Source organism: Carassius gibelio, chromosome B11, assembly GCF_023724105.1.
Source record: "Carassius gibelio isolate Cgi1373 ecotype wild population from Czech Republic chromosome B11, carGib1.2-hapl.c, whole genome shotgun sequence".
Lineage (NCBI taxonomy): Eukaryota > Metazoa > Chordata > Actinopteri > Cypriniformes > Cyprinidae > Carassius > Carassius gibelio.
The window spans coordinates 11809553-11830045 of NC_068406.1; the positions used below are offsets into that span (position 1 = coordinate 11809553).

A 20493-nucleotide genomic window follows, 5' to 3' on the forward strand; every position below is an offset into this window, starting at 1 on the left:
CATATATCAGTTTCATAATGTAAACACTGGCAGCCTACTCCACTCTATGCCTGGATTATCATAGTTTTAAAAATGAAATAATTGTTTCTAGGTGCATTTTCATAGTTTTTAAATGGCTGAAGTATCGGTCTTGAAAAAGGATAAAACATTATATTATGTACATATAAACATAAAAATTTATCACTTTCTCGGAATCGTTATTTTTCTTGACTTTTATTTTGAAACACATCTTCTTTGACGTCACGTGGTCGCTGTCGCTGCCTGCCTCCATGCTTGCTGGAGTTGATGTAACGACCGTGTGGACTGGTCATTGTGCCGGTGTTTGAGATTCATTGATCGGATAAACGGCGATTAAACGGATCTGTCAGCAGACATGTCGTACTGCAAGCAGGAAGGTATGACTGAACTGACTCGGACCGTTTAATCCCATTTTATACCCATCTTTCACTGTCGTTTAGCGGTGCAGCTAATGCTCATGCCCTTAACAGTCACTCTCACCAGCCATTCTTAGTACTGTCAGTGAGTTATTAGAATATTATTGAGCTGCAAATCATTTTTATTTTTCAGATGTGGTCGAATGTGTGGTGTTATATTGTCTTATATTGTTGTGAGTTTAGTGATGAATTACTGATTTTTGGTTAAACAAAAGATACAAATTATAGTTAACCACCCGTTTCCGCTAGTGCTCAATAAAATATAATAACTTAACGTTACATACCTAGTGTAATTTAACACGTTCTCCACGAGTACTATATCTGATTTATTTTGATGTAGTTCTTCAGCTATCATAGCCATGTTGTGTCAAACTACATGAAGCAGGTGCCTGCAAGGTCATAACCCGGGCAGTTCATATCCTAAAGTCCAACAGAAGGTTTTTTTTTTCTTCTTTTTTTTTTTTTTATATGAACACATTCTGAGTTTATATATATGTATGTATGTATGTGTGTGTGTGTGTGTGTGTGTGTGTATGTAATATGAACCTAAACACAGAATATTGCAACAGATTAGATTAATTAAAAAATGTTTTCGTTCATTTTCATTCAGTTCATGGCACAGAGCTTCTACACTACAGACCAAAATTTTTAGATTACTTAAAAATTGCTGTAATATTTTATCAGGTCTGAAATACATTGACATTGATTGCAGGGGTTTAAGACCATTTTAAATGATGCTTCTGATAGACTTGCTTTGGACGGATGATTTTGAGTTTTGTCTGCCCACCAACAGTGCTATTATTTTATTGTGTAATATATGTATTTTCTTTATATATATACATACATATATTCATTTTTCATAATTTTTTTTAGTTTGCTTTAAATATTTTGTGATTTTTGTTTTTAATATTTCCATTTAGCTTTAATTGTAGGGGTGCACAATATATATCAACAGATGATTAATGCCCAAATCAATGGTGATAATGAACGTTGATTTGCTCAGCTTGTCAGTTAACAACGGCTCCGTGTAGTAACAGCTACTGACTAGATGCATTAATCATCGGCTGATGTATATCGTGCAACCCTGTTTAATAGTTAATTACATTATTATTATTATTATTTGTTTTTGTTGTACTTAAATACATTTCAGTTAATTGTTAAGTCAACATTTGTATATTTCATTGATCATTTCATATTTATTTTAATTTGAGCTTTAATTCGGTTACATAATCTTTGTGTTATTTTTGTTTTTAACAATAATAACACTGGTCTAGTGGTCTGTTAATATATGAATTAGTGGCCGGTTGTTTGATCCCCCCTAAAACATTTGATAACATTTGTGTATAACATCCTTCTTGTCTCCCACTAGGTAAAGATCGCATCATATTTGTCACCAAGGAGGATCATGAAGCACCTAGTAATGCTGAGCTTATCGAAGATGATCCAAATGATCCATATGAGGATCACGGCAAGTTTTTGAACTAATACTTAAATTTTTGAGTAAAGTATCATCATGAAGTTTAGCAAGAAATATGCATTGTGTCTAGGATACTAATTTTTACACTTTACATTTCATTTGATCCTACAGGTCTTATTCTCCCTAATGGTGATATAAACTGGAACTGCCCATGTTTGGGAGGTATGGCCAGTGGCCCTTGTGGACAGCAGTTCAAGGACGCCTTTTCTTGTTTCCACTATAGTAAAGAGGAGGTAAAGGGTTCAGATTGTGTGGAAAACTTCCGGAGTATGCAGGAGTGTATGCAGAAGTACCCTGAGCTCTACCCTCAGGATGATGACAATGACAGCGCCCCCTCTGGTGGGGCGGATACTGCACCCACTGACTCTGTCCCTACATCCTCTCCTGATTCCACACCAGCAACCACAGAAAACCCAGCAGCTAGCTAATATTATTTTGGCTTCAATCCCTTCACACCTCACAGCAAAGACCGCTCCACTTTTGAGTATGAAGAGATAATATCTAACTATGCCACTGGATCGATGCTCTCACAGAGATGCAGGAAACCCATTCATCTCAAGTTTTGTGAATCAAATATTGGAATGACATTAACATGCACTTAAGGGACCTATGAAGAAAAGAGGATCTGTATGAATGGCAAGTCGACTTGCACTTGGCCTGTGAAACATTAGCTGCCATTTGAACCGTCCGGCTTTGTATTTTCTGGTTATCATTTGCTCCACAACCTAAGCTTAGCTTGTTTGACTTGTGTGCTACAACAGATCAAAGGCCAGTTGGCATTGGTGATTGAATATAAAAAACAAATTAACATTTCATGTGCTGTTTTGTTGTAGAACATGATTAAAGTTTTATGATGAAGAAATAATCTGTTGCAAATGTGTTGGAAAGCATGTAGCCCTACGGTTGCACACAAAGTACAAACATTATGGGGTGTGAGTAATTAAATCTTAATCATCATCTGCTGATAAAAAAACATAATGTGTTGATGTTAAATGATTATAATGTCAAAACAACACATTATAAAAGAGTAGACCTTCTGTTTAGTAAGAACTGTTCCAAAGAGTAATAGGTTTCGTTCAAGTGAAGTATCTTAACACTGAGGGCTGTTTCTGAAACCATTTTTAACACATGCTAATTATGAACTGTGTTAAAAATTGTGCTTATTCATATATTCAGTCAATGACATTAGTTTATCCAAGATTGACTGTTTTGAGTTTGACATGTCATTCAAAGCCTTAATGTGAATTATCTTACTTTGATGAAACAAGAAACATGATCTTTTGTGACATGTATCTGTTTCTGAAAAGTCTTTTAATAAAATAAAGGATACGGAGTTCAAATCATGCATAAGAACTAGGAGAATTTAAATCCGACTGGACCTTAGTAGCATTTCATTTTTCAATTGTGTGATGTTCAAATATATTTTTAAAAAACACTGAAATGTATTAAGACAAGCAAATAAAATGAGTGTGAATGAATCGCAAAAATGTCTATGGATTCACTGACTTGTGTTTATCCTCTTCAAGAAACTAATTTTTGAAGATGATAATCTAGAAACTACAGAGAAATGAGTACAGAAACAGTTCATTCGGTCTTATGAATGCCATATCCATGTTGTTCCATGTCCACAAGGCAACAGCCACCAAGATAAAAGAGTTATTTTTAAGAGCCTTGCTCAAGAAGTGCTGGATGACAATTACAGTTATTTGAAGTGGCTATTCAGTGCACGTTGCCATGCGATTTCTCCATGAATCTTGTTTCTGGTAATTACCCTCATTCCATTTCAGCTGCATCCGGCGATCACGGTCCATTTAGGATCCGGCTGCCAGCTTTGATATAGTGAGGGCTTTCAAGTTTGGGCAGTGTTGAGCTACAATACATTTGGATAATATCACGCTCATAAGCAGCCCTGATGCAGTGCCTCTGTGACCTGAAATCCCAGGATGGGGGTCCAGGGGACTACTAGACTCTGCATGGTGACCAGTAGCCGTCCTGAGTCAACATCTTCAGGACCTGCCAGTAGATAATTCCCACCTAAAGATGGAGACACAAAAGTCACTTCTCTAATAGCTAACTTCACTAAATCAAATTCAAATAGTGATCATGAGCCAAATAGTTGTTGGGTGCTGTACCTGGGTTGAGGATGGGACAGGTGCAGCCACGGCTGGTCCAGGAGAGCGGATAGAGACTGTGTGTGCCCTGGGAGAGGGGCAGTTTTCCAGAACGAAACACCTTCCTCACCTTCACCAGGACAACCGCATGTGAGCCTTTATCATGAGCTGACAGCACGCTGGCTTTGATCACTATGAACGCCACAAACAGTCACTTCTATCATTAGATTGAAATGTTTAGACCGTAAGTGTTAACCGAAACGCTTCGTATGAATTGAATTGAAATGATTCAACACAATATAAAGCCTCACCGTATCCGTGTTTCATCTTGCAAAGATCTGACACGCTTTTCAGTTTCTTTTCCTTGCAGCTGCACTTCCCTGTAAAGAATTAACAAGAAACATTTCAGAGGTTCTTTCATTTGTACAAATTTATACATATAGTATTTGCCACAAATAAATGGACGCCCAATTTTAAGACCATTAAGATCGAATGCAGTCGCTTTTTTTAATGATAATTAAATGTTTTTACCGCAAATTCTCATTATTGCACTTAGCATGAATATTTGATTTTTAAGTCGACAGAAGAGACGGACAACAGTGGGTGAGTGTTTTGCTTAATACTTTGTTTAGAGATGTTATCACATTATTACTTTCTGCTAGGAAAGAATATTTCATTGTTTACATATTTCTACTTTATATTTTGTTGTAGTTTGTATTTTTGATTGCACTTAAGGAGCCTGTGTTATTGCTATTGCTCTTTCTGCACTTAAGTGTGAACTGTAGTTTCAATTTAAGCAATTGGTCAAGGGAAGTTGTGGCCTAATGGTTAGAGAGTCGGACTGGCAATCGAAAGGACGCTTCTCAGGCCGACAGGAATTGTAGGTGGGGGGAGTGCATGTACAGTTCTCTCTCCACCTTCAATACCACGACTTAGGTTCCCTTTGCAATTATAACTCATCTGAATCTCATGCAATTACTGTAAGAGCTCTTGTAAAACTCCAGGTTGGGGTAATTTTCATTGTTTACTTTTAGATGAAACCTAAACTACCTTCCACCCTCTCATCTTTCTTCCGTAGTATCCTCCTCTCCACCCTCACCTATCCATTTCTCATATCTGGATGTGAATGCAGCAACTGACACTTTATGCTCTACTCTAACCTGATTTCTAGACAATACTTCTCATATATTTTGCATAATTATCTCAGCCTTACAGGTGAAAGAATCACATAAAAAGTCATGTTTTTGAAAAGCCGCCTCTTGAAGTCCCATTTTGTGCTGTGGCTTCCCACGTTTAACAATAGCTGCTGTTAGTGTGGAATGTTTTGTTCCTGAAGTCAGCTCACCTGTATAGTACAGCGCGGAGACGGCCAGTTCTTTAGGCCACACCCTCTCGTCCTCTTGAGGTTTAAAGTGGGACAGTTCAGGAATTTTCCCACCAACTGGTACATTGTAAAGCTTGATACCGCCTTTGCTGTCAGAGGAAAATGATACAACAACAAAAATCTATTTAAAAATCCACAGCAGGTATGCAATTATAATTGACATAATTAATAACTAAAAATGTAGTCTGACCTGTCTAGGCAATGTCCTGTGATGGGATCACAGGTCGAAGGGCACACACAAGATTTGCAGCCCTCCTCTCCAAAGCCCCAGTACCCTGGTAGACAGTGGCTGCAGGTGGTGCTGCCCACACCAGCTTTACAGTGGCACTGTCCACTTCTAGGATGGCACCATGGTGTCCCGCTGTCGGAATGTACTGGCACTGAACCAACTGGGTCACACCAGCATCCTGAGCCAAGGAAAAATATCTTTGGTCATCGGTGCATTAGCTCTTTCCACTGCTTTTGAGTCACTTTAGGGATCGTGTCACTCTGCCACCAGTAGGAGGCAATAAAAGACTAAGTGATTGCAAGGTTAACCATTTTGATACTAAAAAGTAAAGTTCTGAGTGACTGCTAGGACAATGATGGGTGCTTACTGTGTCATATTGGCCATCAATGTGCTTTAATAAAATAAGTACATTCTGGGATCAGTTGGGAATAATTATTTGAGGCCAGAACCCTTTGAGATCTCACTGTCCTTTTCTATTTGTTCCTTCCTTTCTATCTAGCGGTCTTACGTGTGCAAGCATGCGGGGAGTTGAGGGGTCTGGCAGGGTGACGGTGGTATCCAGGGCGACAGCGCTGGCACCGGCGGCCCACAGTGTTATGCTGGCAGTTGTCACAGATGCCCCCGCTACTGCCCCCTGTGGACAGCCACACTCGCTGGGAGAAGTGGCAGCTCTCTGCGTGGCCGTGACATTCACACTCTTCAGCGACAAAAAAAATAAAAAAGAGAACACAAAGTTAAAAGGTTAAGGACAGAAAGTGCTTGTAAAAACTTTTTGCATTCCTGTGGCTCAGTGGTAGAACATTGCGTTAGCAGCACAAAAGGTTGTGGGTTCGATTCCCAGGGAACACACGTACTGGTAAAAAAATTTTTTTTTAAATGTATAGCCTGAATAATATAGCACTGTATAAGTTGCTTTGGATAAGAGCCCACTGAGTTTTAACAGACCCCCTAAAGCATGCTGTGAGTTTGGTGGGGGGTAATAGAGAATGTACGGGTGAAAGTCATGTGAAAGGAGGCAATAGCTACAATGCAATATGATTGGATATGACTGGTTATGATCGGCTGGTATTGGTTCATGCGATAAATCCCGGATCTTGTGTTTAAGAGCATTCTACATTCGTGAATCAGTCTAAATGATCAAAAAAAGTAAGTAAACAATTCAAACCACTTTGTTACATTAAACTAGAACTTAAAACTGCATGAAAACCTGATCTGCAGGAGATTTTGGTGAGTAATCAGCTTGGTGAAACTGAAAGAAAATATCCACGTCTCTTACCAATATTTACCGAGCTTTGATGACCCGAAAAATTCAACATGAGTACATTAATAAAATATATTGTTACTGTTACTGCCTTGAGTTATTATTTTGGAAGTCAATGGGAACCTAGCTAGCAACATTCTTAAACATATCTTATGTTCCTCAGCAGAAAGAAACTCATAAAGGTTTGGAACAACCTGAGGGTGAGTAAATAGTTTTTTTGTGGTTTTAGATAAAGATGGGATCCTTCCTGCATTAGAAAGTGCCATTAATTATGACGTGATAAAAAGATCTTTCATAGCTCAATTTCAATAGTCATGGATTAAAGGAATTTAAGGCTGAATCAACCCATACAGTAAATGCACTCACTCTGGCATGGGTTGCTCTCCCCGCTGCTTCCGTTGGCTGCTCTCCAGAGCTGGTCGTTGTAGAGCGGGGCACACCTCTCGCAGTGCTCGCCCACTGTGTGGTGGGTACACACACACTTGCCATACACCTGCACTCCAGATGAATGATTCACTTTCAGTTGCTGCCCATTCAAGCCTCACAGAGCTTTATAAAAAATACATTTAACAGCCTACTTCGTATTCTTCTAAATACTGGGTGAGTTCACATACACCCTCAAGTATGCAGAAGAGGAAACAAGTTCCCTCAGACAATCACTCTGTCATTTAAATGTGGCTGCGCTGATGTTTGTCCCAAAAAACACTTTGAATCGACACACTCACCATATTACTAGGTTGCAGGCTGTCTTGCCCTTCATTTTCAGGAAGGCAATGTTCAGCATGGCCATGGCACAAACACGTCCCTTTAGCCAGAAGAGAGTACACAGCAAATGGGGTTGAATCCAGAGGATCAGAACTTGGTGTCGGAGCAGTCAGTGTCCTGTTGTGAATTGTGGGTAAAGAGGATGGGTTTGACTGTTCTGAGACACTTCGCTGGACCTTTGAGATGGGACACTGTTGAGATTTTATGAGCTGGATTCGTAAGTTAGTCACTGTCAGACGGGACAGCGCCTCAGGACTGTAGGGATCAAGAATCCCACTTCCCAATCCTATGGACCGGAATATGATCTAGAAAACAATTAGAAGCAAATAATTATGAATCATCGTATTTACAGGGATAATACACCCAAAAATGTCTTCAATTCTGTCATCATTTGCTCCCTCTGATGACTCTCGTTCTTTCATGGAACACAAAAAAATATAATTTGAAAAATGTTGCAGTCCCATCTACTCTATAGTTTGGATAAAACACACTATGGAAGTCAATGGGATTGTGTTGACACCATTGTGTTTTTATGTTACACAGAAAAAAAGAAATGCATAAAGGCTAGGAATGACACCTGGGGGAGCAAATGACGACATGATTTTCATCTTTGGATGAACTGTAAATTTTTAAATGTATTAGAGAGATAGGCTATAAACAATTTTGATTTAAATAGTTGTACTCAAATTTGTATGTTGATTGCCACAAAAATGACAGAACTTACATACTTCTAGGGCTGGGTGAAATGACCAAAATCTTATTTCGTGACAACGATATATATCTCGATATAACTATTTTTTTATTAGAAATATTAGAATAAGAAATAAAAGCATATTACACAACAGAACAAATAAATATGAAACAAACTTTAAAGTTTTTCATCTATAGGTTTATGCAGTAGATTATGATGCAGTATATAATGTTACAGAAATGAAATAAAGTGTGTAAATAAAACACTGCATAGTCTTCACTGTATCAATCAAACATGAACTGATTCTTATTAAAGATCCAAAAGTGATTCAGTCAAGTTCAGTGAGTGATTAACATTAATAATGACATACTGCTGCCCCTTTAAGACCAACTTCATGGATCCGACATACTGATACACATTCGGTTTTCACCCAGCTGTTAATGTATAAGACATAATCGACTGTGTTAATGTGAATACTCCGCACAATGGCCATTTTGACATAACTGTGTGCATATTTGACCATTCAAGCACAATAAAACCCTAAAGAGATCTGTTTTCGCAATCGCATGCAATCTGACAGGGGCTTTCAGTGTTTGGGGCTTTTCGGCTGTGTGTCAGTTAAAGCGAGCAGCAGATTGAGTTCACATTCACTGCTTATTGCACTTTATAACTCAAGTGCATCCCACTCTTTATTTTCTCATTCATGCATGTTTCTCTATCAATCAAAGGCGTATATAACTTTTAAGTAGTATTATGTTACGCAAATATAGTTGCATATTGTGGAATACACAATATAGCAAAATCTCTAACACTTTAGACACTTTATTTCTGCGGTAACAATATATACAGCCATACTGCATAGCCCTATATGCTTTACATTTACACCTACTGCAATGCTGCAGAATTGGAATGTACACAAGAGAAAGATGTTTTGTGATGCTTATTTCCTTCCTTACCTCTCCTCGGCTGCACGGGACCGCATTCGAATATCTGGAAGTGCAGAGAGATCCTAGTTGACTTCCATCATCAGGAAGCCCGAACATCTCCGTGCAGTTCCTGGCAAACAGCTTTAGTGTCTCCCAGGTCTGGCCAAAGTCCTGCGAGCGCTCCAACCTCATAGCAGCAGGACGTGGGGAACGGAATAACAACACAACGTGACTCATGCAGAACTGTGTCTCCAAGTCAAGACGGATTTCTTCCTGTTCTCCAGTGGCAGCCGCTGAGCCCCACCAGGTATCTGGATGAATAAACGGGTCATCGGCCATGAGGGCAGGAGGATGGAGCTCTGCTAGACAGCGTGGCTGGGTTGGAAGGCAGGAAGTGCTATTAGTGCAGCAGTTAGTCAGCGTGAAAAGGGTCCTGCCACTGGCCAAGTTACCCATAGGAGGGCTGCAAGCACGGCCAACACATCTGGACTCTGTGGAACAGAGGAAACACGCATTCACATGCATTCACATGCATTCACAAACAGATCCAGAGCAACTTTCATGCTGATGATTTGAAATGCACCATTTTCGAACACCGAACGCCTGTAAACACTAGTCAGGTTCTGGCATGTCACAGCACAATGTTTGACAACCTGAGCCTTTAATGAACCTCACAAAGAGCTTCCACAGAACCAAAAACAAGTGTGTGATTTCTCCTGCAAACGTTCCAGCACTGCAACCGTTGTAAGATATGACAACAAAAGTGAAAGATATTTCAACAGAGAATAGATAGATATTTTTTTTAAATGCATCAGTTATGCACTAACTTGTTATCCAAATGTGAAATTAATTACACAGCTTAAACTTTAAATAAACATGAACAAAAAAAGTTTCTCGCTCTACGTTTATACATTTGACAACTTTATTATTACAAGTAGAAATCTGGCTATTTTAGTGCCTCTTCCCACAAATTGCAAAAACAGTATTTGTTTCTTTAGACATCTGTTAAAAATCATTTAACAATTAAATTAGCATAAGTGGTTTGAATCTATGGGAAACATATGAATACAGATAGATAGATAGATAGATAGATAGATAGATAGATAGATAGATAGATAGATAGATAGATAGATAGATAGATAGATAGATAGATAGATAGATAGATAGATAGATAGATAGATAGATAGATAGATAGATAGATAGATAGTTTTCCATCACTTACCTGTGAAGCCCTGCAGGAATCCAGGAAATAAGATCACTGCGCACTTTAGTATCACCATTACAAACTGAGGACTCCAAAGAGGTTTCATGTTTACTCTGGATGTAAAGGCAGTTAGTTATCCAGTTACAACAGATAAACCATCATGTCCCAGTGCATTTTCAGTTTGGAGAGATCTCCTTCACTGTCTGTTTGGAAACAGAGTTTTCTTGACAAGCTGCATGAAATCCAGCTGCTGGTAATGCATTTTCAGAGCAAGTTTCTGCTATTGGTGGTGGTCTGGGATGCACCTGTCCGAGCGGCACGCGGTTCATTCCCTTAACATTGTTGTTTTTGCGCATTCAGGTGAAAAGGACACTACTGCCCGTTAGACATGACTGCCCTTTCCAACGGAAGGTAAAAGAGTGATAAAAACGCGCAGGTTGCTTTGGTAATAGCAGCGTGTCGCTTCTGTTATTAACGCGCAGCGTTTGTTCAAGCTTCTAAGAGCAGTGCACAGATGCGTGACTGTGATCCACTGTCCTGTCTATGAATCATTGAACGGATCGAAAAAGAGCTCTCTTCTGCCCCACAGTGGAATTATACATTAGTACTGTTCCCTGCAGACATCAAACAAGAGATCTTGATCACATTTTATTCACGTTACCAGACATGATTATCGCTATGATTCATGCCACCGAACGTCCTATATCTGAAGGAAGCGTGCTGTGAAACCAAAAAAAAAAAAAGGGACACATACATAGTAATTTTTTTTTTATGTCTTTAATATTTTATTTTAAGCAAAAGTTTTAGTTAGTTAATATTTAACTAAAAACGAAAATGATGTCAGAATATATTCACCCTCATGCTATTCCAACATTTACTCATCTTTCATCCGTGGGACGCAAAAGGAAACATTCATCAGAATGTCCACACTGCTCTTTTCCAAACAGTGAAACCGGAAATAAAAATATTTTGTAAAAGTTTTATTTGACCACATTAATATGTACTATAATAATACTCGAGTGTATTATTATTATTATTATTATTATTATTATTATTATTATTATTATTATTATTATCAATATTAAGATTTTTTTTAAATTAATAAAATATAAAAGATAATAATACATTAATTTACTGGATCGTTATATTATATACTGAAACAATATATTTTTTTCTTCACAAAGCACTAATGATTTTCTCCGTCTTTTATGAGTTTGCAGGTGGGAGCATGTGTGAGTTAGGTCAGATTCGCTGGGGCTGGAGAACAAAGTTAATGTGATCCAGCCGCATGGAGAATTCCAGAAACTGTCTGTACATATATAACACCACCAAAACCTGCTCTCCTTAATGGGGTAAGAGATGTTACTTGATGTGCCTTTTCCTCCTGGTTTTAAACAGCACTGGGTCTGTATTATAAGTACCTTTGATGTTTCATTTAAGGGGAATTTAAATACATACAAAAATATATGTGGACTTCTAGATGTAAATATGATATGACATGAGGACATGAGGAAATACAGCACTAATCCATCCAAACAGCTGATAAAAACATCAAAATAATCCCTAAACTGAAAATAATTCGCACAATTCTGATCATTCAATTAATCAAAAAAATAGTGTTGTGTGAAAAGCTGTGTGCTTGTAATAAACAAATCCATCATTAAGATGTTTTATATAAAAACAATACTTTGGGCTAATATACAATTCCGTAATCCATAATAACAGTTTCTCAGTGAAAAAGGCCTTCAATTCTTTTTTTTTTTTTTTTTTTGGAACTGTTTTTACTTGTAAACAATGTTTAAGTTACGTAACTCTTTCCTGATTCTGTTCTGACAGCACCCATTCATTGCAGAGGATCTGCTGGTGAGATAATTTCCCTAAATCTTAAGCAATGAAGAAACAAACTCATCTTCATGTTGGATCCCCTGAGGGTAAGTATTCTGCAGATTAGATTTTTTGGATGAACTATTCCTTTAACCTAGTGTTTAACCATGCGCAATATAGACAAAAAATCCCCCAAGTGGTTTCATCATATGGCTGAATGCTTTTGTGTGTCTTTGCCAACTTGTCTTGCCTGTTATGTGCTCAGTTCATATTCAAACATATGCTGCACTCATTAACTACACATAAAACTCTCAAGACAAAGATGAAAACGCATTCATCTTCAATTCAATGATTTGTGTGTTTCCAACTTTCCATATCTTTCTTGTAAAATAAAACTGTTGTTCCCAAATAAAGACAATGATTTTATTACGCCTTCCTCAACATATAGGCTACATCAGAGGATAATGGGCATATTAATTCACAAGCTAATGAATAAAGAAAGAGTCATGCCAGCAGAAAGAGTATGTTTTGTGCTGATGGGAAAAAATGTATTTCAAAGCCACATGCGTTAAGCAAAAGCCTTAAATGAAGTCTTTGGTTTTATGGTAGAGCGTTACAAAGCAAAGTTTTATTGAAGTCACGTAAAAACTGTTTACAATATGTGCAAATTTCCAGCAAGCCCCTTTTTTTCTAGGTTCTTTTGAACTAAACTAGGTTCTTATAGTTCCCTTCATCTGTTGTAAATGAATGGGTGAATGAAAGAACAATCCGATATGCACATAAACACTAAATCTGTTAAAATATCAAATGCACTATGCATTATGCTTGGTCATTGCAGAAGGTAGGGACTCCTATAAAATAGTGTTGTAAGAAAAGCTGTGTGCTTGTAATAAACAAATCCATCATTAAGATGTTTTATATAAAAACAATACTTTGGGCTAATATACAATTCCGTAATCCATAATAACAGTTTCTCAGTGAAAAAGGCCTTCAATTCTTTTTTTTTCCTTTTTTTTTCTATGCTTGGTCATTGCAGAAGGTAGGGACTCCAAAGGTCTAAAGGTAAAAAAATGTAGTTCTGTGGCGAAAAATTCTATTGCTTGGTGACAGCATGTTGAGTAAACATAAAGATATTTTCAAAGCAATAAGTTTATTGCTATATTCAAAGCTACTAACTAACATACAAATAAACATTGTTAGAATTTAATTTAATTTAATTTAATTTAATTTAATTTAATTTAATTTAATTTAATTTAATTTAATTTAATTTAATTTAATTTAATTTAATTTAATTTAATTTAATTTAATTTAATTTAATTTTGTGTTTTTAATAATACAAAATTAGTTTGTATGTCTAGTTTATTCATAGCAATGAACTACTAACTAAATACAAAAACAGATGCAAAGATGGATTTACAATGGAAATATTTCATCTAAATTAATATTTAATTTAATGATTTCACATTTTGTGTTTTAATAATACATGACGAGTAGGTGCTTCTATAGACTGCTAGTGTAGTTTAGACATAGTGCACACTCACTGCACATGACTTCCTACTTTTTGATTCCTCTTATCTTTTGCTTGAGTTTAATTTCATGTCTTTGATTTCTATATATGTGCTCTTTATTAGTTTTCCTCCCCCATTCTCATATCCTACATATATCTCTTCATGCTTTCATTCTCCTCTCTGACACTCACTACAGCGGCTGGCTGCCCTCCAGGTCATAAAAAAAGCTCAGAGAGCAGACCTTCATCTCCAAACCTCACATCATTCTGTTGTGGGCCTTTCTGCCGCCCTGCAGACTGCATGAGCAATAACCATCTTTACTGGGGATCACATTAATCCTATTGATGGTGAATTAGCTGTGAGCTATTACTATTTACTACTTCCAGATGTGGAAAATGGATGAATCTGTCTTTTTAAGAAGGTTTGATTTAGACGCCGTCAACCTTTTTGACAGAATCAAAGCATAATTTAGGATTTGATATTAAATTGTATGTGTGTGCCATATGTGTGTGTCATAGGACATAGGAAGTTTTTGTCTCTCATGTTTGTCAGCAGCATATTAACGTGTAATTTATTTTGTGCTGACAAAGAAACCTCATTCTAATATCCCTTTGCTGTTGTCGCTGACTTCATACGTGGTCAAATATAACCAGATGCCATTGCATAATTCAGAAGTTAACTGTGTGGGGTTCCTCTGGCTGTTCTCATGGTCTCCTCATGGCATTACAAATTAGGGATAATACAGCAACTTTAGTGTCTAGGTTGCATTTTGTGAGCGTGTCGGGGATGTCTGGTCTACTGGATGAGCCTCAGGCTATCAGTGTAACACACCTTATATCCACTGACTGAGTGCATGCCAAAAACAGGAAGAGATGGTCTTGCCTGGAATTAGAAACAGCCATTTCCACCTAGAAATAAAACAGATGACACATAGTTGGCATTCCTGATCAGAAGTTATAAAAGAAACACTGTCTTTTGTGAAATAGATTGTTTGCTGCCGAATAGTTTTTGTAGATAGAAATAAAAACTGGCAAAAAAAAAGTTTATTTATAAATTATTTTATGTGTGTGTGCGTGTAATGTGAGTGATTCCTGTTTAGTATGATCTGTAGTTTTAATAAAAAATATTTTCTTTATACTTGGATGCTTGTTTCAGCTAAAAAAGCAAAAGTTAATTGACTTGATGGTACCTGTGGTTCATTTAAATGCCGGGAAAATAATTGGGTTTTAACCAGCCTGCACCCGATAAAGCTTTTCAGCCGCTCATTAAAATATTTGTACAAAACAGTGTGTCGCTGTATTGTTGAACTAGACTTTCTCAAAAGGGAAGGAATTTTAAAGGCCATGCAACTCTTTGCACAGTATTCATTTACAGTATATCAAGCTTGCCTACATTTGGGAAGGACCGTGTGTTGGCCAGATTTTGCCCACTTTGTAGGCTTTTCACACTTTAAATTGTCAGCCATGTGTCTTTCTAAATCTTGCATTATCTTTTTTTCATGTTTCACACGCTTCAGTTTTTACAGAGTTGAGAATTTTTCCCGGGGATGATCATTCTAAGATGCAAATGTGTAATCATCATTGATTGAATGAACAAAGCATGTAACCTGTTTAAACAACAGCTTTTGTAGCTTATTTCAGACTGTAACTGCTTTTGGTCACTGTTTGATATTTCATATGGAAAACACTGCTCAGTTTATGATTGGTTGTTGTTGTTAATCAGTTGGTCATTACATTCTAAAATTGAAACGTGTCACTCTGCATAACCCCCAAAATTAAATAAAATACAAAAATTAAGTAGAGAAGCTCCACCACAATACATATCCCCTATACAGGACAGAACATCAGTATAAAGGTCAAAGGTGAATCATAGATTTCTGTTTCCCAGGGAGCTGTTAATGTTACCACATCAACCCTGCTATAAATGACAGATGTTACCAAACTATCCATATTCATTATAGCAATTTAAACCATCCGACCATCATATTCAGGATTGCTAAAAGGTTTTTGGCATCAAAGTATGTTCAAGCACTTGAGATGATTGTTTATCCAGCACTGGTACTGTATAATGGAAAACATACATTTCGTAATGAGGGATGTTTGAAATTAGGCACATCAGAACATCTGTGTGTATATCCCACATTAGTATTCATTGAGGTTGAATGAGAAGCTTTAAGAGACAGAATTAGCTTTGTGGCACTTTGGCTTTTGTAGCCCTCATTTAATTGTGCCAATTAATTGAATGCATGACTTTGACATTGCTAGGACAATGTTTTGTTGTTTGATATGTTTAATTTCACATTCTGTTTTTTCCAATGAAAATAAGAAATATAAAATTGAGAAATAAAAAGTAATTATTATGACAAAAAAGGCAAAATTCTGACAGTCATTTATGATGGTTTTTTTTTACTGAGATAATAATTAAAAAATAATTGTGACAAAACAATCACATAAAAAACAGTTATGAGATTAAAGGGTCTTAATTATGACACAAGTCAGTGACATTTGTGACAATTATGATATAAAAGTTTATGACTAACAATTATGAGGTCAAAATTATTAAATAAAAAGTCATAATTATGACATAAAAATTATGAGAAACAATTATAAAATAAAACATGTTGATTATGACATAAAAAGTGTAAATTAACACGTAAAACAATTATGTGATTAAAAATCATATTTACGTATTTTTCAGACTATAAGTCGCACCTGAGTATAAGTTGCATCAGTCCAAAAATACACCATGACGAGGAAAAAAACATATATAAGTCGCACTGGACTATAAGTCGCATTTATTTAGAACCAAGAACCAAGAGAAAACATTACCGTCTACAGCCGCGAGAGGGCGCTATATGTTTTCAGTGGTAGGCTACAGGAGCACTGAGCAGCATCTCTGGCAGCATAGAGCGCCCTCTGGCGGTTGGAGACGGTAATGTTTTCTCTTGGTTCATTTCTCTCGGTTCATGTCAAATTAATTTTGATAAATAAGTCGCACTTGACTATAAGTCGCAGGACCAGCCAAACTATGAAAAAAAGTGCGACTTATAGTCCGGAAAATCTTTACAGCAAATGTGAAGTACAATTGGAGAAACAAAAATCTTTAAATACATGTATGTTTGTGTAAATGTGGGCTTGTGATGGTCTTTGCATGTCTGTTTGCAAACATTTGTGTGTGGGAGAGAGAGAGAGAGAGAGAGAGAGAGAGAGGGTCACAACATGTGAATGTGGGTGATAGGTTTAAATTACAGTGTGCTGCTTTGATCTGTGAGAATGAATGAGTGAGATTAAGTTGTCAAGCTGGGCACTGATAGAGGCCAGATGAACGGCTATGACAGTCCGGAGCCCCTGTGGAACATGTAGGACGCTTGCCAAAGCAATTGTGTGACTACATGCATGCGTGCGTGTCTCCAGGGTCGCTTATGCTTTTCTGTGTTGGTCTATTGTGTATATAACCATGCATGCAGTAGCTCATGTCACTGTTTATACATACGAATGGCCGATCACGCAATTGTATATTTGTCTATGATGGGATTGGTTGCACATAAACACTCGCACATGTGCCAGCGTTCCAAATCCATTTAATTTCAACATTAATAGGCCTTAAGAAGCAGGAATGAGAGGAATTTTAAGAGGGGTGGTTTTGATTGAAGAGGTTTGTGTCTGATTGGTAGTGCCCTGCTGCACTGACGCAGCTGAAACCACATTTTATTCAAGCAGAGTACAGCTTCCCACACATATGGAGGTTTGTATAAACACGCACAGGCACACACCCAACATCCTTCATAGGGGTTAGTAAGTAAATAAGACAAGTGCTTACAGAGGGATTTAGCAATTTCCAAGTCTCATCATTGAGGACTATACAGCAAGCTACTATTGCCTCTGCAAGATATTAATGTCTATGAAAGGGATTGTAAATAACTGCAGAGCGAAAATGTGCAACAGTAGAGTATAAATTTCCCGGCACCCCATGAGGTGCTTTAAAAAGAAAGGAGGCATGGTAGATGCAGTGGCATTGATAAATAATGTAAACCCTTTATGCTTTTTATATGTGCATTGCAGCCAGTTATTTTATATTTTTATTTGATTTATTACATTTTAACTAGTTAATTATGTAATATTTAATATTGTAATTTTATGATTGTTATTATATTATAATACATATTTTACTATAATCTATCAAAGAATTAGTGAATTATTTTTTTGTGATTTATTACATTTTAAATGTTTTCTTATTTTCTCATTTAATCTTATATCTAATCTAATAATTTCTCATTTTCTTATAACTATTTTTATTTATTATTATTATCTGTCAAAGGATCAGCAAGCTATTTTATAATAAAATTTGATATATTTTAATGTTAAACTATATAATGTTAATTATATATTTTTTGTCATTTTCTTCATAATAAAATCTGCAACATTTTAATAGGTTTAATATATCTTCAAAATTAAATGATTAAATATTCAATATTATAATTTTACATTTTTATAATAACTTTTATTATAATACGTATTTGATTTAGTTATTATTGTCTGTCAAGCAATCTACACAGACACACACACACACACACACACAAACATATATATATATATATATATATATATATATATATATATATATATATATATATATATATATATATATATATATGGTTTCAATTATTCAATGTTTCAATTATAGTATATTAAATGATTACATTAGAATTTATTAGTGCTGTATTTAAAGTTTTGGTAAGTATATTTTTATTGAACATTTCATTTTAATATTCATTATAATTAATTAATTTGGCCAGCAGTAAAAAATGGCCACCTGCAAATGATATTCTGGTTTTGGTTCTCCTCTATTTCTCCACTATAGTAAGTTTTTGTTTTATAAGGTCAATACTTTGGGTTAGGGGTTTCTAATAGTAACTGTGATCCCTGAATTGTGACCAGGTGTCTATTAGTAACCAAAAACCTGCCTAATCTCACCACCAGCAATTAAAACCTTTCTTTTTTATGGCCACATGCAGGCCAGGTATCCACCCGTGATCTCATCTGACCCTTAATGAGCATTCAAAGGTCATGCGGGTCACCATTAAAGCCACTAAGTCTGTCTGGTCTGGCAAAAAGCATCGTCATTTCAGGACACAGCTCTTTTTTTTATTCTCTCATAAAACACACTTGGAGTACTACAATGTGACACTCACTGACCTGATGGTGTATACATTTCACCCATTAAATAGAACAGACGACGTCATGCACTGCTGCAGGGCTGTTGAACTGACTTTTTAAAAATCATATTAGACACCATGTATAACCATTTAACTAGTCGTAATATGGGACATTAGCTAGATTTTGTGTTGTCATGGTAGATGTGTATGTGTTTTACATTACGTTGGCTGGTATTTGTTCCACATATTATAGTGTGGAACAAATACCAGCTCAAATGCTTTTTGCAATCTTTGATGTGTTTGCTAACTGAGATAAAACAGACTCCGGCGGTTTAAAAACACAGATCAAATACAAAGATGTAGACTTCTAGAAGCTTCATATTCTTCCATAGCTCTTTAGCGATGTGACACTGGGAAGCTGGGGGCCCACCTCTGCTGCTCTCCAAAACCAACATCTGGGTATCATGAGCAGCTAAAGTTAGAAGCACATGCTGCTTTCATTACTGCAAAATAGGAGTCACACTCAAGCAGGCGTGACACCCACAACCGCCTGTGGAATAAAGGCAAGGAATGACTGGAAGAGGAGGACTTTTTGTGTGTGCAAGTAACACAGATCAATTCAGTGGATGGTTTTAATGGACAGTACAATCAAAAAGTCAGCGGATGAAAGTGAGCTCACCTCCTACATGTCAATAATAATATCACCCTCATTTAAATGTACACATTTGCCAGCTAATCTGACAAATTGACTTGGGAATCAAACTCTTTACCTTGACATTGCTAGTTGTTGTTTGGTCTATTATTTTTTCATATCGTTTTTTTTTTTTTTTTTCGCTTTTACTTTACAGTTGTTAACACTGGATTTAAAACTATGGAAGACAATTTCTGCTACATAAGAGGGGAAATCATAATATTGAAAACTTTATAAAATAGATATACCGTATTTTTCGGACTATAAGTTGCACCTGAAGTCCAAAAATACGTCTTGACCAAGAAAAAAAAAACATACAAGTCACACTGGACTATAAGTCGCATTTCTTTAGAACCAAGAGAAAACATTACCATCTACAGCCGCGTGAGGGCGCTCTATGTCTTCAGTGGTAGGCTGCAGGAGCACTGAGCAGCATAGAACGCCCTCTCGCGGCTGAAGACGGTAATGTTTTCTATTAGTTCATTTCTCTTGGTTCATGTCAAATTAATTTTGATAAATAAGTCGCACCTTACTATAAGTAGTAGGACCAGCCAAACTATGAAAAAAGTGCGACTTATAGTCTGGAAAATACGGTAAGTCATATTTAGGGTTGCAAAGTGGTGGAAAAATTGTGGGAAACATCCGGGAACTTTCCAAAAGCTTTTGAAAATGTCTTACATTCTTTCTAAAGCTTGCAAAAAATCCCAGAAATGTATGCAGAGTTTCTAACTTGTTGCATCCCCACTCGTAATTATGAGATGAAAAGTTGTAATTATGAGATACAAGTAATAATTATGAGATAAAAAAAAAAAGAAAAAGACATGAAGTCATTA

General features: G+C 36.5%; 2 protein-coding genes across 2 annotated transcripts; one reads left to right on the plus strand and one right to left on the minus strand.

The window, feature by feature from the left end:
- The first annotated feature begins 227 nt into the window (after window positions 1-227).
- On the plus strand, window positions 228-3402 carry LOC127968670 (mitochondrial intermembrane space import and assembly protein 40). The gene is made up of 3 exons (XM_052570004.1): window positions 228-395; window positions 1804-1902; window positions 2023-3402. Exons 1-3 carry the CDS (start codon window positions 374-376, stop codon window positions 2337-2339), a joined length of 438 nt encoding a protein of 145 aa, XP_052425964.1. The 5' UTR covers window positions 228-373; the 3' UTR covers window positions 2340-3402.
- si:dkey-202e22.2 (netrin-4) lies at window positions 3206-11027 on the minus strand. The gene is made up of 10 exons (XM_052570003.1): window positions 10501-11027; window positions 9309-9769; window positions 7622-7966; window positions 7263-7389; window positions 6144-6332; window positions 5597-5813; window positions 5368-5495; window positions 4334-4402; window positions 4044-4214; window positions 3206-3945 (listed from the first exon to the last, which is right to left on the minus strand). The coding sequence occupies exons 1-10, from the start codon at window positions 10586-10588 to the stop codon at window positions 3809-3811; spliced, it is 1932 nt and encodes a 643-aa protein (XP_052425963.1). The 5' UTR covers window positions 10589-11027; the 3' UTR covers window positions 3206-3808.
- Between the last annotated feature and the right edge of the window lie 9466 nt (window positions 11028-20493).

Bases quoted from the DNA above. Each gene is read 5' to 3' on its own strand.
- LOC127968670 (XM_052570004.1), top strand. From the start codon at position 374: ATGTCGTACTGCAAGCAGGAAG. The intron at 396-1,803 runs GTATGACTGAAC...GTCTCCCACTAG, and splicing joins GTCGTACTGCAAGCAGGAAG to GTAAAGATCGCATCATATTT. The intron at 1,903-2,022 runs GCAAGTTTTTGA...TTGATCCTACAG, and splicing joins TGATCCATATGAGGATCACG to GTCTTATTCTCCCTAATGGT.
- si:dkey-202e22.2 (XM_052570003.1), bottom strand. From the start codon at position 10,588: ATGAAACCTCTTTGGAGTCCTCAGTTTGTAATGGTGATACTAAAGTGC. The intron at 9,770-10,500 runs GTAAGTGATGGA...TCTGTTCCACAG, and splicing joins ATTCCTGCAGGGCTTCACAG to AGTCCAGATGTGTTGGCCGT. The intron at 6,333-7,262 runs GTGAGTGCATTT...TTGTCGCTGAAG, and splicing joins GGAGAGCAACCCATGCCAGA to AGTGTGAATGTCACGGCCAC.